The sequence below is a fragment of the Haemaphysalis longicornis genome, unplaced genomic scaffold (genome assembly GCF_048455015.1).
Source record: "Haemaphysalis longicornis isolate Haplotype H1 unplaced genomic scaffold, Haemaphysalis longicornis Haplotype H1 scaffold_10, whole genome shotgun sequence".
In the NCBI taxonomy this organism is placed as follows: domain Eukaryota; kingdom Metazoa; phylum Arthropoda; class Arachnida; order Ixodida; family Ixodidae; genus Haemaphysalis; species Haemaphysalis longicornis.
Window position 1 is genome coordinate 104,204,147 of NW_027526204.1, and position 21,854 is coordinate 104,226,000.

Sequence of the window (21,854 nt, forward strand, 5' to 3'; positions counted from 1 at the left end):
TCGTCTTTTCCCCGGCAGAACGATAGCGTGGATTGTCCTCTTGCTAAATAATGCATTCCCAATAGGCAAACTTAATGATTCAACTCGCGACAACTAGAAAATGCTGCAAATTATAGAAGGGCTGTGTAATGCCCCCGGCCCCCCAAGAAAAAAGCTTACTCCACTGAAACTTACCTTCTACTCCGTCCCCCATTTTCGTCTGTGCGCAGAAAGGTCACCCCTACTTTAATGCAAACAAAGTCGACAACAGCGAGTTTCTGTTGTACAGCATTCGGTGAATTAGAATGCGCCAATTAGAGTGTTCTGAGCGCCTATTTATGAAAGCGATAATTAGTGGGTATATGTATATTCACATTCAGAGGAAGCTTAAAGATGAATTTAAAGGGCACTGTATGTGTGCATGCATATAAAAAACTCTACAGTCAAGAGCGCCAACAAATGCTTAGGAGAAGGACTTCGTTTTCTTTGTGTGTGTGTGTGCGTGAAAATAGGATTTCCGGAATGTTCGGAACGCAACAAAATGGACAAAGGTGCGCTCAAGGATGCGGGTTCGGACCCTACACGGAGGGCTAATCTTTCTCCATTTCTTTTTTCCCTGCTATTTATCCAGTTGACGCTGTTGACTGTTGCCTCCCTTTTTCAGACTCACTCGAATATATTCTGAATTAACGGGTAATTTCCTTCTGAGCAATCCACCTATTCTTCCAGCACGTTTTGAGAGAGCGCGCAGAATAGAAGCCATAAAATCCGACCCCATTTGTGCGTATTTTTCTTCCCAGGGCGCAACAGAGCTCTGCCCATTGAGTCTTCGCAGACGTCAGCATCGGTGAAATCTCAAAAATGATGCTTTCCTGCAGTGCACTCTTATAAAGATCTCCAGAAGCGTGTCGCCTTTTTTGCCCTCGTAAATTATTTCGGCGTTCATAAATTTAGATACGTTTAGATAAATAAATAAAGATAGATCAATTTAGATACTGTAGAGTGTTCCCCGTCATGCACTCTTAGGGAGCAGCTCACACCATCGTCGAGATTAATTCGCATTGCTTTCGACAAGCCGTCCACCCCAATCGCTGTCGACCGAGTCTCCCTTATTTTGTGTTTCCCTATTTCCCCATTTTCTTCCCTAGAACATGAACGGTATCAGCCTCCGGGAAAGAAATACGAGCCGCCTTTTCTGCCTCCATGCGACGCTAAATTATAGGGACACGTGCGGGGGGAAAAAGGGAAAGGAGCCGATAGCGTGAACAGATGTCGCCACGTGCCGCACCACGCCAGACTTGTCAGCGACAGCGGGTGGTTATCTATAACGGGATTGGAAGCACGTAGTGCCCTTTCGCGACATCTGTTGTTCGGCGTGTCTCACTTTGTTCGTTTGTTTGGGGCTGGACAAAGGAGTCGTAGTACCTTTTTACTGTACCTAATGAACGCACGAAGGGCTGAACCGGTTGCAAGTCCAGCTTTAGATTAGTGCGTAATTGGAACTCCGCGTACGTTTTGATTTCTTCTTTTTGTGTGCGTGTTTCTTTTGAGCGACTGAGCAAACGTTCGTGGGCAAGTGTGAAGGGGGAGGGGGAGACTGACAGTAGGGCGGTAGTTCCTGCTGCAATGACGTCGAGGGATTTAAGCCTTTATTTTTATGTAATTTATCCCTCTTGTGTTTATCTCTCTTGCAAAAAAAAAAAAAAAACTACAACAACAACACGAGAGCGGCGATTCGATGCATTTGTAGTGAGAGGCGTATCCAGACGACTGACTTTTCTGGACGAGCAAAGCGGAAGGGAAAGGGAGAGGGAGATCTGTTATCACCAGGATAGTGGTTGCATGGGACGTACTGTAGTCTTGACTGTGATAGTTGGCTAATCATTCGTGAAAGGGGTGATAATATACTCTTTCACCCCCATCAACTCATGGGTAAGGCGTTCGTCTGAAGACACCGGATATTTTCTATACGTTAATAGCGCTCGCTTGAACTTTCCCAGCTTCGATGATGACGATGCTTAGTGGCTTCCCTTTTGTAACGGGGTGGCGTTGCGCAGCGGCCTTAGTCGCAACGCCATTGTACAATCACCTCGCCAAAAAAAAAATACAAACAAAATAAATAAAAAATAATGTCAAAGTAAAAAGCAAATACTTCTACGAAATTATTGTGCTAGTCTGACTTCTTTGTTCGCATGTCTTCCCAGATTGTTCTCTGCTCTTTTCCCACCGACATTCTAGCCTTCTTTTACTAACCTCTACTGCTGTCCAGTTCACTTTTCCGCTAACCTTAAAGCCAAGGGCTTCCGGAAGCTGGATGGCTCCATCACTGAGGACTGGACGGATACTTTTGCACTCCGTTACAATATGTCGCATGGTTTCTGGCTCATTTCCGCAGCCTGCGCATAGTTCTTCCTGTACCGGCTCGCGGATAAGCGTACTTCAAAAGCGCCCGAAAGCGACCCCTATTGGTCTTTCGCAGATGCAATCGTTCAATAGGACAACGACCCGCTATTTGCTTCTCTTTTAGTATCGATCGGTGCGCGTGACATACATTACCTCTGAACCACGTCGCTGGGCCATATTTAGGCGAATACGATGGTCTTCTCCGAGGGATCGGGACCAAGCACTGAAAAGTCGTGTGCTCTGAACCTTGTTAAACCTAAAAAGTTTTTGAATTGACTCCGTCCAAAGCATACTCCGAACGCAATCTAAAACTTCGTAGCAGTACAATCGAAACTGCGGGCGTTCATTTTCGTACTTGAACGCGGGTTTCAACGAGTACGCGGCGTTTTATGTTTGACTGTACACACCTTGCGATACATACACAACTCCATGTGTACCAAACGTTGATTACACACTGCGAAAGTGGACTACAACAAAGCAAACGTTCAACCGAAACTAGGTGTCCATTTGTGGAGGTGTACGTGGCTGTTGGCTATAGTACTAGACGTTTTATGGTGGATAACATACAGGGTTCCTTGGATAACATACAGGGCGCCGTATGTATACGAAACGTAGTTTACAATATTATAGTGCAGACTTTGTTAGCCCTGAAAGACGGGACAAAGGACAGGAATACACGGGACGAGTGTTAGCGTCCTGTATGTTCCTATCCTGTGCCCCGTCTAACAATGTCTGCAGTATCATGCAACCGACTATCCCAACTTTCCGCCCGTAAGTAGGCCTAAATTACGACTCTGCAAAAGTGGACTAAAACATCATAGTTGTTAAACCTAAACTCGGTGTCCATTTCAGTAGGTGTCCGTGGTTGTATGCCGGGGTGTACCTTGCGAAACAGGTGTACGGTATACCGTGATCACGAAGCATGTGCTATACTCTCGGACCAGAGGGGTCTTTCGAAGCCGTGCGTCAGCGAACATTGTGCTTCAGCGGCGTGTGGGCGCGGGGTATAGGAGGGATCAGGGCACTATGACCCCTCCGTTCTTCCCACCTTCGGACCTTGCGGTAGGCATTTTCGAGGCGTACACGCGATATAATATTGATCAAACGACAACTTGACCGAGATAAATGACTCCCCGCGGCCTCATCCGAATCCCACGGCGCCATTACTCTTACGGCCAACGACCCCGCCTTGATGTAGGAAGCGGGAAAGAAAAAAAAATCATATACCCCAACGCGAAGAAACACAGAAGCGAAAATATAAACGCGAACTACTTGGTAAATTTCAGAGAACCGCGGTTCCTTTAGAGTGTGACATTGCACGCCACGGATTAATTTATAATGGGACAGCCCCGGCCCCGCATTTTTCACTTTTCCTTCATTTCTGCCGTTTTTTATTTTTATTTTTTCGAGGAGGAGGGGGTTAACAGCTAGTCCGTGTCCCGTTCCCGACGTCATTTATAACGACGACACTGCCACCGCCAGCGGCGGAGTTTTTAATCCCTTCACTCTGCGAACGACGTTCGCTTTGCTTTGCATACACTTATTCACTGGTCCTGTCACAATGGAGAACCGCATTCACAAAGTCGACCGCGGCGGGAAAGTGCTTTTTAGTCGGGCTTGAAGGGAGTGGATGGCCTGCTATCCCCACGGGAGTACAGCTTTGGCACGACTGGTATTAAGCCACGATCTATGGCACGAAGTAAAAGATCAAAGAGCGGACATGCACTTACACTTGACATTGTAGTGCTTGAGCAGTGCTTCGAGGTCCGCTAAGGCGCAAGTTAGCGTTACGCTTTTTTAAGTGCAGAGCATTTTAGGGGCTCGCCGTGTCGTCGTAGCTCGCCCGCTGGACCCAAGTAGAGCCCCACGGCGTTCCGTCGTAGCGGCTGTCGTCGCTCATAACCCAGAGGCTTCAAAAGTCAAGTGGTTTATATAGTGATAAGCGGTAGAAACTCGTGAACCGCTGGCGCTTGTCATACATCTCCCCGTTGTTTAGCGCAAAGAAAACTGTAAGTTCATTTCAGGCCAAATATACATAATTAACCGGTAGCGCCCACGTTCATTTAGTTAGGAACGCTCGTTGGGTTGGTTTTTAAGATAGTAAGCAAAAAAAAAAAAAAAACGTGGCAGTGCAACGCCGGCACGTGTGGGAGGAAAAGCAAGCACAAAAAGAACAGAACTCCCCCTGGCGCAGTTTCAGGCAGGGGGCGCGTGAGTACTGCGGAGGCGGGTAATTTGAATTGCATTTGGTGGTAGCAGTGAGCGGATAACGGCGCTACAGCCCATTATGGCGAATCACTGCTCTGCACTCCCGACAGCTTTCACGTTGAGTGGTACGGCTTTAATTTTTATTTTTGCGCGGAACTTCGTTTCTTCCTGAAGAAGTATCCCCGAGGATGTCGGGGGCAGAAGACGTTCAGACGAATTTGCGTTACCGCTTGATCGTCTGCTCGAACGATGATGTCATTGTAAGCACACAGACAATACCCGTGGGGTGGCTATATAAATGTTTGAGCATTTCGTGATATTATATAAAACTAGCTCTCATTTTGTTGTTGTATGCGGCCGCGACAAATGACTTCTAGTGAATTTGTTATGCCACCTCATAATACTGTAGCTCGTGCTACGTAAATGTCAGACCGCTGGACTTAAACAGACAGTTTCTACAAGTTTTTTTTCAAGCTGTTCTATTTCTTTTGTCAGCTCTAGATACTGGATGAAGACGGGAAAAAAAATTCCCAAAGAAATAGCTAAGAATAAAAGGCCGCTCAAACCTTTGTCGTTGTACCTGGCAGAACTCCGTAACTCCCACGAAACGCCGTTCGACGGCATCCATACTCTTCGATCTTCGATCTTCGATTTCGGTTGTACGCGGCAGACGAGCAAAAAAAAAAAAAAAAAAAAAAGCATTTCCCTGTTCCGTTTCGGTGCAATGCTCTCCATACCCCGGGGCTACAAACCTCGCGCGCAGCGTGTGTGGGATATCGACTTGGCTTGGCTCGTCTTCGAAATAGACAGAATAACAAATAAAAAATACCAAAAACGTCATATCTCGCAGTCTACCGACCCGTACAGGCCCCATATAGCAGTGCATTCTGTTCGTTCTTGTTGTTCCTGCGTTCACAAAAAACGAAGACAACAAAAAGGAAACCACGCAAGCACATAAAGCATCGGAGCTTTCACCAACTCGTCGAACATCTTTGCTTCTTCCCCTGCGGCGGCGGCAAAGATGGCGGCGGTTATAAACGCTCCGCCGTGTGCTAGGACACGTCGGATCGTAAATCTTGATTACGTCACGCCCCAGCTCTCGCCTTGGCTTTGGAAGAAACTTGTTTCCTTCCTTTTATGACCGCTAGAACCGATACGCCCTCAACTTCCTCGGTCCGACGGCGTTGTTTGTGTCACTTTAGCGCAGACAGCGCCCTCTATCGCGTCGTCTGCTTCCGAAAAGAAACAGTTATCGTCTGCTAGACAACGTTGTTCCAAAGGCCCTGTCGACACAGGGCCGTGACTTTAGCGGCCGTCGTGACAGCGTTTTCATACGCATATCAAAGCCTGCGCATAGAAGGAAAATACCGATATTAGCCTTTGGTCGTAGTTCGAACGGCCTATAATAGAGAAAAACAACCCGGGGGCGTGTTATTTCTTGGGAAACGGGAGAATAGAGGGCCCGCACACTAACATTACATCCGCTGAAAATATGCTTCCGCCGTGCCGGGGAGATCGAGTTTTTTTTTTTTTTTTTTCACGTTATTGGCGCACTTCCGAAAGATGAATAAATGTTTGTTCTGACAGGGTTTCTTCGCGTCATTTTAAAACGGTTCGAAAAGCATGCTCGCTGTCTTGTTGGTGAAGAACGTTCGAGGTTGTTAACCCTACAAGCCAGGAAGTTAGGCTTAAGCAATGGGCGACGTGATTTTCAGAGGGTGCGAATTTTATTCTTGCATGCGCGCACGCACAAAATATGAACCTGCGGGTATAGCCGGTATTCAATGGCGTGGAATGCATGCAGGCAACCATGCGAGTGTGCCGCCATATCTGTGGCCAAGCGTCTGTTGCCAAGGCGACGTTGTGCGCACGGCCCCAGATCAGGCGCCCCTCTTCCCCTCCAAGCCTTCATGGCGGCCAGGCAGGCCGCGGGCCGCGACGTTACCTTGTGGTTCCGTGCAAGGCGTGTGCGAGTGATTAGATAGTCGGTTGTACCGCGATAGCGTTGGTTACGCGAAAAGTAATGATTCCGCTGAGGAGTGTGACAACCTTATCTGCAATTCAACCCCAACCTCCGCGCACACCTACGAGTGAGTGCGAGTCGGTAGTGGCGCAAAGGTTTGAACGTGAGCGCAGTGGTCCGTTTGACAGCAGGAACTGCATCATTTCCAAACTGTTGCCCATTCAACGCAAAGTAATACCTCGACGCCAAGTGCTGTTGAGTGCAGCACAGCACGATCTACCTATCGCCACGCGCGTATGAAGAAGCCGCCGCAGATCAGCTGATTGCCAGCCGCCGCGGCCTAACGTCAGACGTGAGTTGTTTTTGCTGAGTGGGAAACATTTAGCGCACGAGAAAGCCAGCGCGTAAATCGGTGTACGCGTGAACCATTTCTACAAAGAAATTATTCCGGTTTTGTACTCAACCGAGTATTAGAGGGCATTTACCAAAGTCGTGGATGCGGTGCGGGCGCACTTGCGCCGACATCCCGCGGCGGCAGCCAACTCCAGCGTCGGACTTAGGCACCGTTCACAGTCGCGGTTTCATCCTCCGTGGATTCGAAGTGCTCGAGGGTAGGTAGAGCGCCACCACTTAATGTGAGTGGGATTAATATTATATCTGTTGATGCCACTACCGATAATTGGGCTGAAACGCAGCAGACGATGTACGCTGGTGTTTTTTTCTTCTTCTTCGAGATGAGGGCGCAAAGCGCATGCGCTGGCACGGTGGCCACCGACATGGCGGTTTTCAGTGTTGCCAGGCGGAGAAATCGCCCGCTAAACTTTTCATTGAATACCACCTATATGCAATGAAAGGGCTACTTTTTCATTTTGCTTCAATCAATCAGTTAAGGAGTAAGTCAATCAATCAATCAATCAATCAATCAATCAATCAATCAATCAATCAATCAATCAATCAATCAATCAATCAATGAGTAAATTATTCAATCAGTGATTCAGTTATTGAGTAAAATGCATGATGTTCTGCACGTCTAACAATACGATAGGAAGGTTTATGTAAGGTAAACACATTTACCCGTAGACTTCCTGTGCACTTCTTGAGGGCTCCCAGCGAGGGACCAGGCATACATACCTACGTACAGTGGCTTCTGGGTTATTCGTATACATTCTCGCACATTTCCAGGACATGCGAAGTAGAACGCCACTCCACATACTGTCCCAATGAAGTTAACTTGTCCGTGAAATATTCTGGAAGGAACAAAAAGAGGCGTGTATTTATTTATTTTTATGCTGAGCGAAAACATGTTTAAGACAGATAAAAAAAAAAAAACCCGCAGTTTTTCTTGTCTTTACGTTCCCCCCAGCGTCCCCACTCCTGTGCTCTCTGGAATCGAACCTCCGTCCAGAACGCAGAACGCGCTTTTAAATTGCCATCCCAGTTGCGCCTGCTCCCGGAAATGAAGAAACATTGCCCTTTCAGCACCGGGAAACGTTTTCAATTAACCAAAAGCTCTCGGAGCCCGAAATATTCATCTCCGCTCCCCTGCCTCCCCGTTTCGCCCCCCTCACGGCAGATCCCGTCGACCTATTTTCTTTTTCCCGCTACGAATCACGTGTTCCAGCCCACGCTAACATTTATGTAACAAACAAACAAAAAAAAAACACTCAACGCTCTTTCCACTTCCACAAAAACGGAACTCATTCGCGCTTAAACCAGTTCACCTATCGACCTTTTTAACATCCCCTCTCTCCGCACTTTGAACGCCCCGCGCAGAAGAAGAAAAAAAAAATGGCGCCTGCAAAAGTTCACGACCTCAACTGCGTGCTCGCGTCACGTTGCACGCGGTCGGGCGCAGCATCGCCCCGACGCAAGAACGTGCAGCACAGTTTACGACCCGGACCCCGGCCGTGTGCCCTCCCTCCGCCATTTCCCCCCCACCCTCCTCCTTCTCCTCCATCGGCCGCTAGGTGACGCCACAAAACGGTACACACCAGGATAATTAGCCCCAGCAGTTCACCCAACCACCCACCCACCGGCTCGCTCGCCACCACAATCATGCATGGGCGACTTCGAGCTCCTCTCTCGTCTGTTTTTGTTGTTTTTCGGGCGGGAACAGACCGCAATTACGACCTATATAGGCTGAAACCGCACTCCGGGCCTCCCTCTCCTCTGACTCTGACCTCCTCACCCCCCGTTTCCCTCCGAAGGACTCGCGCTCGCCAATTTCTCTTCTGCTTTCCACTTTCCGGCGCGATTTTGGTTGCCTGTAGTTTCGTTTACAGCGCAGCCACGCCCGCCTTAAAAGAAAGCGTAAAAAACACGGCGGTGGCGTAATTATCTCTCCGAACGATTGCGGTATGTGCTGGCGCGGGCAGGAGGAGCAGATGTGCCGTCACGTTTGTGCCGGGGTTATTTCTGCGCGGGGAACATCATTCTGACGTTGTGTCGGCGTGGACTGTCTCCGCGGGCATTAATTTCGCGGGCATGTGTCTGCGTCGAGCGTGGAAGCGCGACCCATCCACGACGAATGATCCCGTGACGGTAATGCCTTGCACGTTGGGATGTCGAGCTCGCGATGGGACTGGATTTGGGAAGCGAGTACTTGCGCTGATGTCTACGAGACGGAATTAAGGGTGCTTCGGTTGTATATTAACCGGAAAAAAACATGTCGGGAGTTGCTTTCTCTTGGCAGCAATGTTTTACCTCGAAACTTTACCATACTTCGCGACGCAATTGTATTGTCTCCGCTTCGTTTGCATCGTCTGCCCTCAGAGTCAACCGCTATTTAGCGCCGCAGATGCACCGAGATATATTACAATGTTATTCCGCAGCGTTCGTCGTCTGCTTTCGCATGAGCAGACGACGTGCATTGGAACTACTTTATTCTTAAGGACAACCGCTATTTGGCGCCGCAGATGCACTGAGATATATTGCAATGTTATTCCGCAGCGTTCGTCGTCTGGTTTCGCATGAGCAGACGATCTGCATTGGGACTACTTTCTTCCGCGCGCAGTTGTCAGCGCGAAATCTTCCGATAGATGAACACAGGGGCAACGTGACAGGCTCAGCCGAAGAAGATAGCATAAACCGTCGAGCCCATGATGCCAGTGAACGTCGCCATACTGCGTCGCATATTTTGCGCTGACAACTGCGCGCTGAAGAAAGTAGTCCCAAAGCACGTCGTCTGCCTCCGAATGAGCAGACGACTTGGGTGCGAACGCTGCGGAATAACATTGTAACATATCTTGGTGCATCTGCTGCGCTCAATGGCGGTTCTCTGTGGGCAGACGATGCATAATACAAATACGCCGCAAAGTATGGAGAACCGTCTTCCAAACAGGACATTACTGCCGGGAGAAAGCCACTGCCTTAGAACCCGCGACGGCATGCTGACAGTACTCTACCGAACGTTAAGATCTCTAACGCTTTTCAATCTTGTATGCTTCGATGTTTGCGTACTGGCTTAACCTGTCATGTTTCTCTTAGCCACGAGAGAGTTAGAGCAAGCAACGAAGAACACTATACCAGCCCAGCTGCGCCGTTTGTTGACCCGGAACGTCGTGAGGGACCGCCGTCGTGTATTCTTCCCGTTACACGTGTCCAATTATTCTGGAATTGATTTTGTTATTTTCGCATGGATCGAATGTTGATACTATCAAGAGACAACTTTTAAATAAGTAGTATACGGTCCTGACAAAATTTAACGTGAAAGCGAAAGTATGAACCTGAGCACTTTGTTTTTGTTTCGTAAGGAGTAAACTAAATACGTAGCAGGCTTGCTTGTGCATCTTGTGCCAACCCTTCCTGCAATTCGTGAAAAGCCTAAACTGCGGCTTTGTTGGCCCGACTTGCTCTCAAAGATCCAAAATTGGTTAGGATTCGCGTGATTTTTATGTAAGCCCTTCGTTCAGTTGTGATTATTCGCCTCATCCATTATTTTTCAGTCAACCATCGCGCACTACGAACAAAACACGTGTCCTAAATGTCCTGTGCGCAGCACGACTCCGCAAGTTTTGTTTCCTCATAATATTTGTCTTGTTCGACAGCTTCGGTATGCACTCGCGACGCTTTACGTACGGTCACAAGTAAATGGTAGTGAGGCGTGGGCTGCAGTCACGCGATCTCCGGAAATTGTCGCTCACTGAACGCGCTCCGTTCATTTCTTCCAGCAACTTTCGACGCACTGAGACCATTAGATGCGCGAGAAATGACCTGTCTATTCTCAGCTAACAGTTTCATTGACTAATCAAAGTTAAGTGCGCTTACGGGCTCATTCCGAACGTAAGTGCAACGGCATGCGACGTGATCTCTGCGCTCATAAAAATCAATGCCTTTATTTTATCGTCTCCCGCATTACGCATTCCGGGAGTTGCGTGCGCCTAGTGTTTTTTTCGTCATGCGCCTCTGTGACGGTCCGCAGTTGAACCGGCTTTCTGGATCGGTTTTTCGCGTGCGGGGTGCGTGGTTTCTTTTATGGCCCTCGCTTCACTTTTGTCGTCCTTTTTTTTTTTTTTTTTTTGAATCTCCAAGTCTTGAGTGTCCCTACAGTCAAGCAAACAACATTTACGGGGATTTACTCAAGAAGGCTCCGTTGTAGCCTATTTGAAGGTGCGCGATTCCATTAGTGTTAGTGCGACAGTGTTTGTCAAAAAAGAGAGAGAGAACTCTTTAATGTGGGCTGTAGAGAGAGAGAGAGAGAGAGAGAGAGAGAGAGAGAGAGAGAGAGCTTTTATTCTGTTGAACCCCTTGCGGGATGCCCAGCAGCCAAGAGGTCAGCTCTGCTAGCGGCAGTGTTTGCTATGCCAGATGGGGGTGATTACAATGCAGTGAAGTGAATGTGAGAGATTGGGAAGCCGACAGTTAGAGAGAAAACAAAAGTTAAATAAAAAATGGCACGCAATGAAATGCAAGGAAAAAACTAAATAAAGTAAAGTAAAAAAAAAGAGTGAATGGAGCCCAGGAAGCGCAGAGCGCTTAACAACAAAAAGGAGTCGAAGTTTTCTAAGCCGCAAAAATTCGAAGCCATAGCCCAATGTTCTTCTATAGGATGGCAGAAATATTTTGTCAGTAAGGAACGGAAGCGCTTTCGGAAGCTCTTCGGCATTAAATATTTCAGCGTCATGCGTAGGGTAAGCTTATACATCGTATTCTTTGTGCCCTATACGGTCTAGAAACTTTTGAATAAGACTGTGCATGCTTATTTGCGAGGTTTCTCTGCCCGCAGATACTGCACGGACTAGCCAGGGTTGACTGAATCCAAACGATGAGTTAGAGAACATTTCGATCAATAGATCTCCAAATAAAACTTTCTGCTGGGCTAGTTGGTTCATTCGCAATAAAAGTTGGCCCAGGTTTACAGACAAAACACAAGAGAGACCGATGGAAGGCGCCAGTCTCTCTTGCGTTTCGTCTGTAAATCTGCGCTAACTTTTACTGTGGATCAATGGATCGATCGATCGATAGATCAATCGATCGATTTCACGGAGCAGCGAATCTGGTGCCTACAGTTGCACTTCCCCTCCCTTGCGGGGCGCCTTTGCGCTCCCACCGGCTCGCGAGCGCGCTCGGCATAAACAGCGGTTTCGAAGCTCGCGCGCCAAGTGGTTCCGTTTCGGCGGCGGCGGCAGCACCGCAATCTCAAGGAGCAGATGTTTTCCCCAGCGACGCGCGCGAAAGGAGAGAAGGAGAGGTGGTCGAGAACCAGCTTTGCGGCATGGCTGGTTTATCTGTGGTATAATTCCACGCCTGGTGCAGCACCCCGGGCCCCCTCCTCTACACGCGGCCGTTTATTGCTTTCGCCAGCCTTACCCCGATTTATCTTACGCGCTTGTTTTTGTTTGTTTTGCCGGCCAAAAAGGCAAAGCGATCGGTTCGAGGCGACGACCGGAGTGCGTATACGCGCTGAGCAACGAACCGGGGGAGGAAATTGTGCCATGTAAGGACGGAGTAGAGGACAAGAAACAGCGAAGATGTAGCAAAAAAAAAAAAAAAAGAATGGATGTTCGAAGGGGGCAGGTGTTGCTCTGGCGTCTCCTTCGCCAACTCCTGAGAAAAATGCTGCTCCTCGCATCAACGCGACCGTTTAGTTGGAAACACATCACCTGCATCTTCCCTCTTGGCTTCCCATTGCGCCTTCGGTGGTTGCAAGTTTTTGTTTTACAAACTTGTTTTTCTGGCGCGTTTTTGAGATCATACGCGCTCTTCGCCTGGGGGGGGGGGGGGGGGGGAGATTTTCGTTTCTTTTTTTTTTTCGTGAGCCTGCAGCCTACAGCTACGCACGTCTCTTTCCTCTGATAACTGTAATATTATGGCCGTTTTTTTTTTATTTTACGTTTTTTGTAGTTTCGAGGCTGTAGGTTGTTTTTGCCAATTTCGTAAGGTACGCCATAAGGCCTCCTCGCAAGAAAAGGGATTATTTCCAGGCGTAGCCGTAGCGGTTCATTCAACACTTGAACGCTCTCTCTCTCTTTCTCTCTCTCTCTCTCTCTCTCTCTCTCTCTCTCTATATATATATATATATATATATATATATATATATATATATATATATATATATATATATATATATATATATATATATATATATATATATATATATATATATAAGTAGCCTTCGAAGAACGTAGAAACCACGATTGGTGTCACGATTATTGCCAACGTTTCAGCAAAGAGACTTGCTTTTGTCAGAGCAGCCCTTGGCCTGGCTAGCACTTTGTATATAGGGGTAGGTACCCAGGTGAGAGGAGAGAAGGAAGTGGAATTGAGAAAGCTGCCAGCCAGGCGAGGGGTTGCCCCGTGACGAAGGCAAGTCTCTTTGCTGAAACGTTGGCAACAATAGTGGTTTCTACCTTGTTCGAAGTTTTATTGCTCTCTATATATATATATGTGTGTGTGTACAAGGTTGTTTTATTAGTTGCTTCACTATATGCGACAATTTGTTAAAAAAGGATAGGGCTTCTTCACTACGAGCTTCAGTGGGGACCATTAAACACATCTAATAAAGAAAGATTCAGAATAAGGCTATTTTGTTATAACGAGTTTTTACTTAGCTGAAAGTGCTCTGCTCTTCACTGCCTCCAACGACAACACAACAGCCACCCGCTAGTTTCGGGCACTGACATCGGCGAAACACACACTCTTTTCCCTCTCTGCCTTCTGTACATTTATATCCCCCCACCACTTTGTTTTGCGCAGTTCCGCCTACCGCCCTGCCGCCTACATGTTTATCGCATTCGCGTTCCGTCAAAACGGCATCGCGGAGGTCGCAAAGCCGCGTGCTCCGTGGCTGCACGCGACGACCTTATTCGCACGCAAGACTCGCATCGTCAAGCGGGACGCACAAATGGGGTTTTAATCCATCTATTATCTTGTCGACACCCGGGTGCTGCCGCAGGCGCGCCTGCGCGGAATTTCGGTCTCTGCGCTCGTTGAGGGATTCCTTTTTTTTTTTTTCTTTTACATTTTCACGTGAGGTTGTACGAGGAAAGATCGATTTTTTTTTTTTCCGTGGCGAGAAGCTGGTATTGGATGAAATGAGGCGCAACTTCCCTTTCGGAGGTCGGTTGAGTTGATCGAAGTGCCGGAAGCGGCTCGGAGCTGCGCGTGACACCTGTATCTGGTTGAGAGGCTGACTGATTGTCAGTGAGAGTGCGTTGCCTGGGAACTCCCGAAGCAGTGTATGTAAAGCTTGACGATCAGTTGTGCTATAGCGCACTGGAATATATTCCTGTGCCTGATAGTTGGGTTAAGCAGCAGATGAATTTGTCCTTCTAGAGCTTGGCGCGTGCAACGCTGGTGGGATGATGACGATGGCGATGATGATGGCCATCATCATTCTCTGTGTGTGATACATAACCAATCAGGCAATCGGCCGATCATCAGTGGTTGCCAAAGTAAATATTGCGGGGCCCTGCATACAGGAAATTTAGAGTGGTTAGAGAGCGTATTGAAGGTAGAATTGAAGACAGGGAGGAACAAAGAACTGGTAATACATGCGAAAAAAAAAGTAATCCCGCAAGAAAATCGTTTTCTCCTTCTTTCTCCTTCGCACCTTTTCTTTCGTTTTTCCGAAAAACAACGCAAAATCTGCGTCACCCGTTGTCCACTTTATTCACCGGTTATTTAACGAAGCGATGTACCAATGCATATGTGCATCTAAATTCGGGGTGCAATGATTTCAGGGGCAGCTCAACAAACACCGTCCGCACAGACACTCGAATTTTTCACCGAATTGTAGAATAAAAAAACATTGAAGAGGCAATGAAAACCAAATACAACCTTGATCAGATTGAAAGAGCTAGTCCTTGGCAAGTCGCTCAGCTCCATTTTAATCACGAAAGACGTTTTTTTTTTTTTAAACGGGAACACGCAAGACATTGAAAAACATTCAAATTTGGCGCTAGAGCTACGTAATATGGGCCCGCACTAAAAAACTATTGATCAGTGGTTCAACTAAAGGATATCATTCAAGGGATACAATCAAACTGAAACTAGAGGCTCCTCCCCAATCACCCACACATGTTTCCTGGCGGGTGCTAATTGGTTCGGCTGCCGCCAATCGCGCAAGCAAGATTCTGTGGCGTCATAGAGACGTAACCGAAATGTGGCTAGGGAGTCCCCACTGCTTCGTCTGTTTTAGGGCGCAGCCACTTGGCGGCCGTCTCTGGGCTGAGCCGCGTCGCCATCGTCGTTACCGACAGAACGATGGCAAGACCGACGAGTGAAAGAAAAAGCGAACGACGAAAGAAAGCAAAGGAGGAGAGTGTCGCGAAATTGGGAGGGGAGGGCAGTTCGCCGTGGCGGCGCGAGCCAGCACTCTCCGAAAGTGTGCGGTGGGGGAGGGGGCAATATGCTGTGCGCGCACGAGGCGCTCGACGGCGCGACGCTTGGCGAAAACGTGAGGGGGGCGTGCGTATGACTATGATGAGCGTTCGCTTAAGACGCAGTTTGCGGTCCCTTAGCAACTTTGCACCGCCGACGCAGAGGCTCATCATCGATTCGCTGCCCTCGAGAGAACCCACGAGTGAGTGCTGCCTCAGCGCACTGCTGCTGCGCCCAAATAACGCATTAGGGAGTATCGTAGTCGCCAGTTCATTTTTCTTTTTCTTGATATCACGGCTATTTGTTCGAAGTTTGCGATGAACTTGGTATCATCGTTATTGGTTCAAACCAGTCTTTTTAATGAACCAAATTTGAATTTGGTCTTCACGACCCCCTTCAAGACAAAAAGTGATCTACAGAACCTCGGAGAGTGAATCCGCCTTATCATCACAAACGTAGCAGAGGGTTGGCATATCTCCGCTTGCAAACGAATGAATAATGTCTTCCGTTTTAAAGCGGATGCTTTCTTAGTGGGACCGCGACGGCGTCTTGTCATAAAACTAATGTATCTCTCTATAGACCGGTTGGTCGACCGAAAAGCAGCTCTGATAAGATCTCTGGACACGCGGCGCGTACGTAAAACCGCCCATACATTGTGTCAAAACGGCTACTCGAAAATCGCGAAAAAGGAACGGTTCTAGATGAGACAATTCACGCACCGATCATGAAAAAAAGAGTACAACGACCGTTAACTCATAAACCACGTGTCGGTATACATTTTGATCGCTCGTAGGTGTGTTTACTTAGTGCGCGAAAAATCGTCGCATGCGTTCGTTCTCCGTTGGCGATGTATAGGTCTTTAAAGGCTTGAGAATCGATTGGACGCACCTTCAGTGAAGGTTGAACGCACTTTTAAATTTCGCGCTCTTTTCAAGTCTGTTTAGAAAGGGGTGGTGAATTTGTTGGTTCTTGCCGTGTAATCTAATCGTCCACCGTTCACCGTCACGGTTCTTCCTTTCGGTCCGCCTGTTCTATTTTCACTTGCCTCCTTCGCGCACGGATCTGGAGCTAGCGTCCTCAGACGAAGCCCGATTCTCCTTCGAAACGCGACCGGCGCCACTGTTTCTCTCGCTCCGCCCAATATTGGCAGACGGCTGAGCTGGAAGCGTGCGCGTCGGAAGCCCCCTTGGATTGTAATACAACTTTCGTTGCCGCCTCGCTGTTGCGCCGTAAGACGAAGTCGTCTTTCCCGCACGGCGCGGGGAGTGAGCAGCCGAATACGCAAGTAGGGAACTCTGTTGGCGAAGTCTTCGACGACTGATCTCGTCGCTAGCGGCGATTCTGAGAGAGGCAGTTTCTTTCTTTCCAGTCCTGTTTCCAGCAAGCAGGCTGCAGAAAAGGGAAATCGACGTATAAAAAGCGGAATATGTAAAGCAAGGTGCATATTTTAGGACCGTCTGTCCGACGGTCCAGACAGTTCATTACCCGTATAGCTGGAGTGAACGCCCAGTTTAAGCGCGTTCTATTGCTGATACCTTCTACGAGCTGCTACCATCTACCTTTACGGTCTACCTTTAATAGACCGTAAACGCATTAGGGGTCGACCAAGGACTCGATGGAGGGATAAGCTACGCATATTTAGGGGGAGAGGATGAACTCAGCTATATTCGGTTACAAGTTTAGAACGGCAAGGGAAGTTGCCGCTGTGCCTCATCACCGCAGCGGGATGTTACTCCGCGCGGCGCAAGTAGTGGGTTATTGGGAATATTTTGAACATGGTACGAGCCGTCTTTGTGATTTTTTGGACTTAGTGTGCTATATATAATAAACTACTGCAGCGACGACAAACAAATTACGTGAGGAAATGCAGGCGATATCACGCATTCATAGCGACCTCCTTTCGAAACGCGCGCGCCCGTTGACATCCGGGTACGTCGCTGTGGCGGAGTGATACCGTACATGAGCTATTGCCGTTTTTAACTTGTTCCCGAAAATAGCCCTCAATAGACGTGGCTGGACATTTTTGGGAGAGGCATTCCTGCAGTGAACACAATAAAAATAAAAATACATTATGATGATGATGATGATGATGATGATGATGATGGTTGTTGTGATGGTGGTGATGATGACGACGACCTCCTATGAGAGCCTTCACTTTCTCAGGAAAGGTGTGAAGGAAGTGGTAGAAAAATGGGAAGGGTCTAAGTAAGGAGCTTAGAACCGGAGTATACTGCTACGTTCGCCATAAACTAAACGCATTTCCACTTGCTTCACTGTCCCGTTATTTGAGAGTGACGCCGTATTTGCTCGGCCGTCATCAAAACAGCTGTCCACGATGCAGCTAAACACGAATTAACCTTATTTTTATAGGGCTTTACTTTCGTGAGAGATTAAAACACGGGTGACTCCGGACGAAATTGTTTTGTCACACCATACCGTAACATACCGTAAGCGTGGATGTAGTTTGTGCTTGAGCTACTTATGACACAGCACACGTTGCTAATAAGCCTTGTAACGCTACTTATCTTCATGTCCGGAGATTTCTCATACTTATTCGATGTTGCTGAAAGCACACTTATCGATTAGTACATATCTTCTATAAGTAGTACACAAAAAGGTGATTTCTTGCTTTCAACAAGTTCCGTGATTAACGCAGCGGTTATAAAATTTGTCGGTGGTTTTGGGGTACTAGAGGAGAAACGCAGAAACGTCACTGATAACGTATCATAACCCGCCGCCGTGGCTCAGTGGCTAAGGCATTGTGCTGCTGAGCACGAGGTCGCGGGTTCGATTCCCGGCGGTGGCCGATTTTCTGATGAAGGCGAAAAGCAAAAACGCCCGTGTGTACGAGATTTAGGCGCACGTTAAAGATCCCCAGGCGGTCAAAATTAATCCGGAGCCCTCCACTACGGTGCGCCTCATCGCCTGCGTTGCGTCGGCACGTTAAACCCTTCAATCAATCAATCAATCAATCAATCAATCAATCAATCAATCAATCAATCAATCAATCAATCAATCAATCAATCAATCAATCAATCAATCAATCAATCAATCGATAGCGTATCATAACCATTTTGTTTTCATTCTTCTTCTCGCAGACGTTCCCGACCCCCCGGGAATCCCCATCGTGGTGGGCTTCACCTCCCGTTCCGTAAACCTGTCCTGGACTTCAAGCGTCAACACGCACAACAGCCCGATCCTCCACTACATCATCCACATCAGGTGAGTGATGTGACCACTTCACGCCGGCTGAGACCTACTTCCTCTCCCATGGTTGTGTAGTCGTCTGAGAGAAAAAAAAATAGCAGTGGCTTAGCTGGGCTATGCCAGGATATACGTAGCGTGAGCTAAGGTTCAGCTGGTTATTCTTAGGTTTTCTGGTTGTCTAGGATTAGCTGATTACCGTGCTTGCCTCAACTAAAACGATTTCAATCCAATCCAGTCCAGTCCAGTCCAGTCCAGTCACTGCTCCTCGCGCATGCGCAGCACGGCTCTCCAGGAGCCACGCTAAACGGCTATCAAGCGGCTCCGGCGCAGCGTCAGATTTGGCTACTGCGCAACGGAGGCGCACAGCTGGGCACGCGCCGGCGCCAGTGCGTCTGCCGTGGCTATGACTTCACTCCTCTGGAATGCGCAGACCGGCGAATGTGCAGACCCAATTCCCTACACACCCATACTCCAATTGGATCGGATTTCCAATCCAATGCAATCCAATCCAATCCAATTCAATCCAATTTAATGCTCCTCGCGCTCGCGCAGCACGGCCCTTCAGGGTCCACGCGAAACCGCTCAACCTCGGCCAGTGTAGCTTACGCTACAAAAACGCCGTATCAATTGGTTCGGGACATAGTTTCGATAATAAAATGATGCATCCCTGCAGCGTCTAACGACGGCGATGGTTGAACGCGAAGCTTTCCCGTGAGGGATTCCTTTGTTGTCGTCTGAGTTTCGACTTTGACTCGGCGGTGGTTTGGACTTTGGCTCGTTGAGCTGTGACTTTCGCTCGCGCGCAGTTCCGACTTTTTTTTTTTTGTCGCTGCGGCTTTGACTTTTCCCCTTGGTCATTTCATTTCGCACAACGTTAGACGGAGTGGGGCATGATACGTTTGTCTAATTCTGCGAGTCCACGCAGCCCTCTCAAAATCCAAACTTTCAAGGTTCAATTCCGACCACAGGAATCGTTTTCTTTTCTTTTCTTTTTTGAGTTCACTCACGATCATTATCATCGTTAGAGAAAGTTGGCTTTCCTGCCGCAGGTTTTTAGGTGGACTACAGACGCCATCAGTGAGACATTGAAAGCTTCGCTTTAAAACAAGAGCTACAGTCGTTTTCTGTCGCCGTACTTCTCCCGTAAGAGCCCGTGTATTGACTGCAGACTGGAATTCCGGAACTTTTACGGCTTCACGGTGTACTAATGACGCCGAGAAAAGTAAACTCGGGCTAGTGACACAGTCGTCTTGGCGGCCAGTTGCAGTAGGATTTTTTTCCCAGCGTATCTACATTACATTGAGAGCCGCAGAGCGTTAGTGTTCTAAAGTTGGCTTTGCCGCAAGGCACGTTCTGCTGACGGACACGAAAAAAGTTGCAGAAACTCTGAAGTCGAATAACAGAATAACATAGATAATGTGGAAGGATAACAAAATGATGACAATGATAATGGTTATGATAATGATAAGGATAACAGGATCACACGAATAACATACATGAATAATGCAGGATAACATGGAAGCCTTTGCCGCTTACATGTTATCTCTATTGGCCTTTTCATCTCTTAATCTTAAATAAGATCAGGGGCCCTATTCTCGACTGCACAAATTGCCGGCAATTCAGGCAATTTTCCGGAAGTCTTTTCTGATTGGCTTTCAATTTTGGTCACGTGCTTCCGGTTGACAAAGCGGTTGTGTGTGCTGTCGTCATTTTGACGTTTCATGTCGTCTACGGACACCAGTTCTAAAGTTTGCCTTATTTCTCGTTACTAAAGGCGCATAATTCTTGGCCGGCAATGAAAAACCAGACTAAATGCAGCGGACATGACAACGTAAGCCTGTCTTTCCTATTCAACAACAATACTGCTTGTAATACACACCCCCTCTGTGATTGGCTGAGAAGGCATGACGTAATTTAAACAGTTGGCGGGAACGATTACGTCATGCATTGGCAACTTCAGCCTGCGTAAAAGTGACGTAATGCTACGTGACAGCTTGAAAATGGCGGCTGTTTTTGTCGCAAAATACAAGCAAAATAGGGCACAATATTGCCCCGGCTTACGGCACCGCGAAATGTGCGGCAATTTGCAGCAGGCGCAGTTTCGCATGCGCGCTGTTTAAAGCATGTTTCCTACCGAAACAAATTATAGTTTCAACTGCTTCCAAGTCAGCGATCATGGAACATACAAATAACATACAGTATTTTGCTTTTATGTTTGGCAATGAAATAAAAATTATTTGTTTGGCGTAACCGCAACATAAGAGGGCAGTACAAGCAACTCCATGACAAAGAGAACCCTATGCATGGCATTTGTCCATACTTGTCCTACTAAGCTGTTGGGTCACATGTTTCAACTCAAGAGAAAAATAACAATGAAAAGTGACTATTTAGTTCATTACAGCGCTGATTGCAGTCGAGCTTGACGAATGAGTGAATCGGCGACATCGGTGCGCTCCGCGGTTATCAGGCGTAGCGCTTCGCTGCTCTTATGTGTCATAGAAGCGATGGTCGCGGCCATCTTTTTCTGTGATAACGCCATAAACTTGTAACATAACAGCAGACGATGGCGTGGCGGTGGTGGCGGAAGGGAAGGTGATAACGCAACAAAGCTTGCATTGAAGCAGAGAGCCCAGCTATGTTAATAAAAGCGATTGAAAGAAATAAATAGATGTGGTAAAAAAATTGTGTGATGTTCTTTAGCTCGACATCCGCCTTTCGCTCGCTTTTGGATCAACGTTACTCGATCGCCTTGTGGTGTTGGCGCCAAATTTGACCTCCAGAAATGTGTTTTTCTTGTCAGCCTCAGCTCCCGTCTTAATTTTTTATGGTACATGCCAAGTATTTTTATATCTTTCTTGCACAATATTTGATACCTTGGTAGCGATCTTTATGAGTGACTCGTCAAATTACACTGCATGTCGTCATAGCTATAGGTGCAGCACGTCACTGATTGCTTACGTCGTGCTTACGCAAAAAAACATGGGCGAAATGCCGGCAATTTGTGCAGTCGAGAATAGGGCCCCAGAGCATGTTCTGGGCTGTGTTGTGCATGCGCAGTTACATCTTCCTGTCGACTGCACCAACTGTAGGGCCGCTAGCACAGCCCACTGATAAAATGGAAGCCCCCAGGACGAAGACAATAAAATGGTCTATAGTAGGCTTCACTACTACACAAACATGCCCTGCTAGAAAGACATTTTCAGGGTACGTATAAGCAGTCGTATCAAACTTTGAAAACAACACCGGGGACTTTAAATGCCATGTATCCCCATTA

The 21,854-nt window shown here is 47.7% G+C and overlaps 1 protein-coding gene across 4 annotated transcripts in view; it reads left to right on the forward strand.

Annotated features, from left to right (window-relative positions):
- Ptp99a (Protein tyrosine phosphatase 99A) overlaps window positions 1–21,854 on the forward strand; it is a 232,039-nt gene that overhangs the window by 152,672 nt on the left and 57,513 nt on the right. For all 4 annotated transcript variants that reach the window (XM_077690245.1, XM_077690246.1, XM_077690247.1 and 1 more), the window contains exon 3: window positions 18,472–18,595. In XM_077690245.1, coding sequence (XP_077546371.1) covers window positions 18,472–18,595 — 124 coding nt within the window. The remainder of the gene's footprint in view (window positions 1–18,471; window positions 18,596–21,854) is intronic.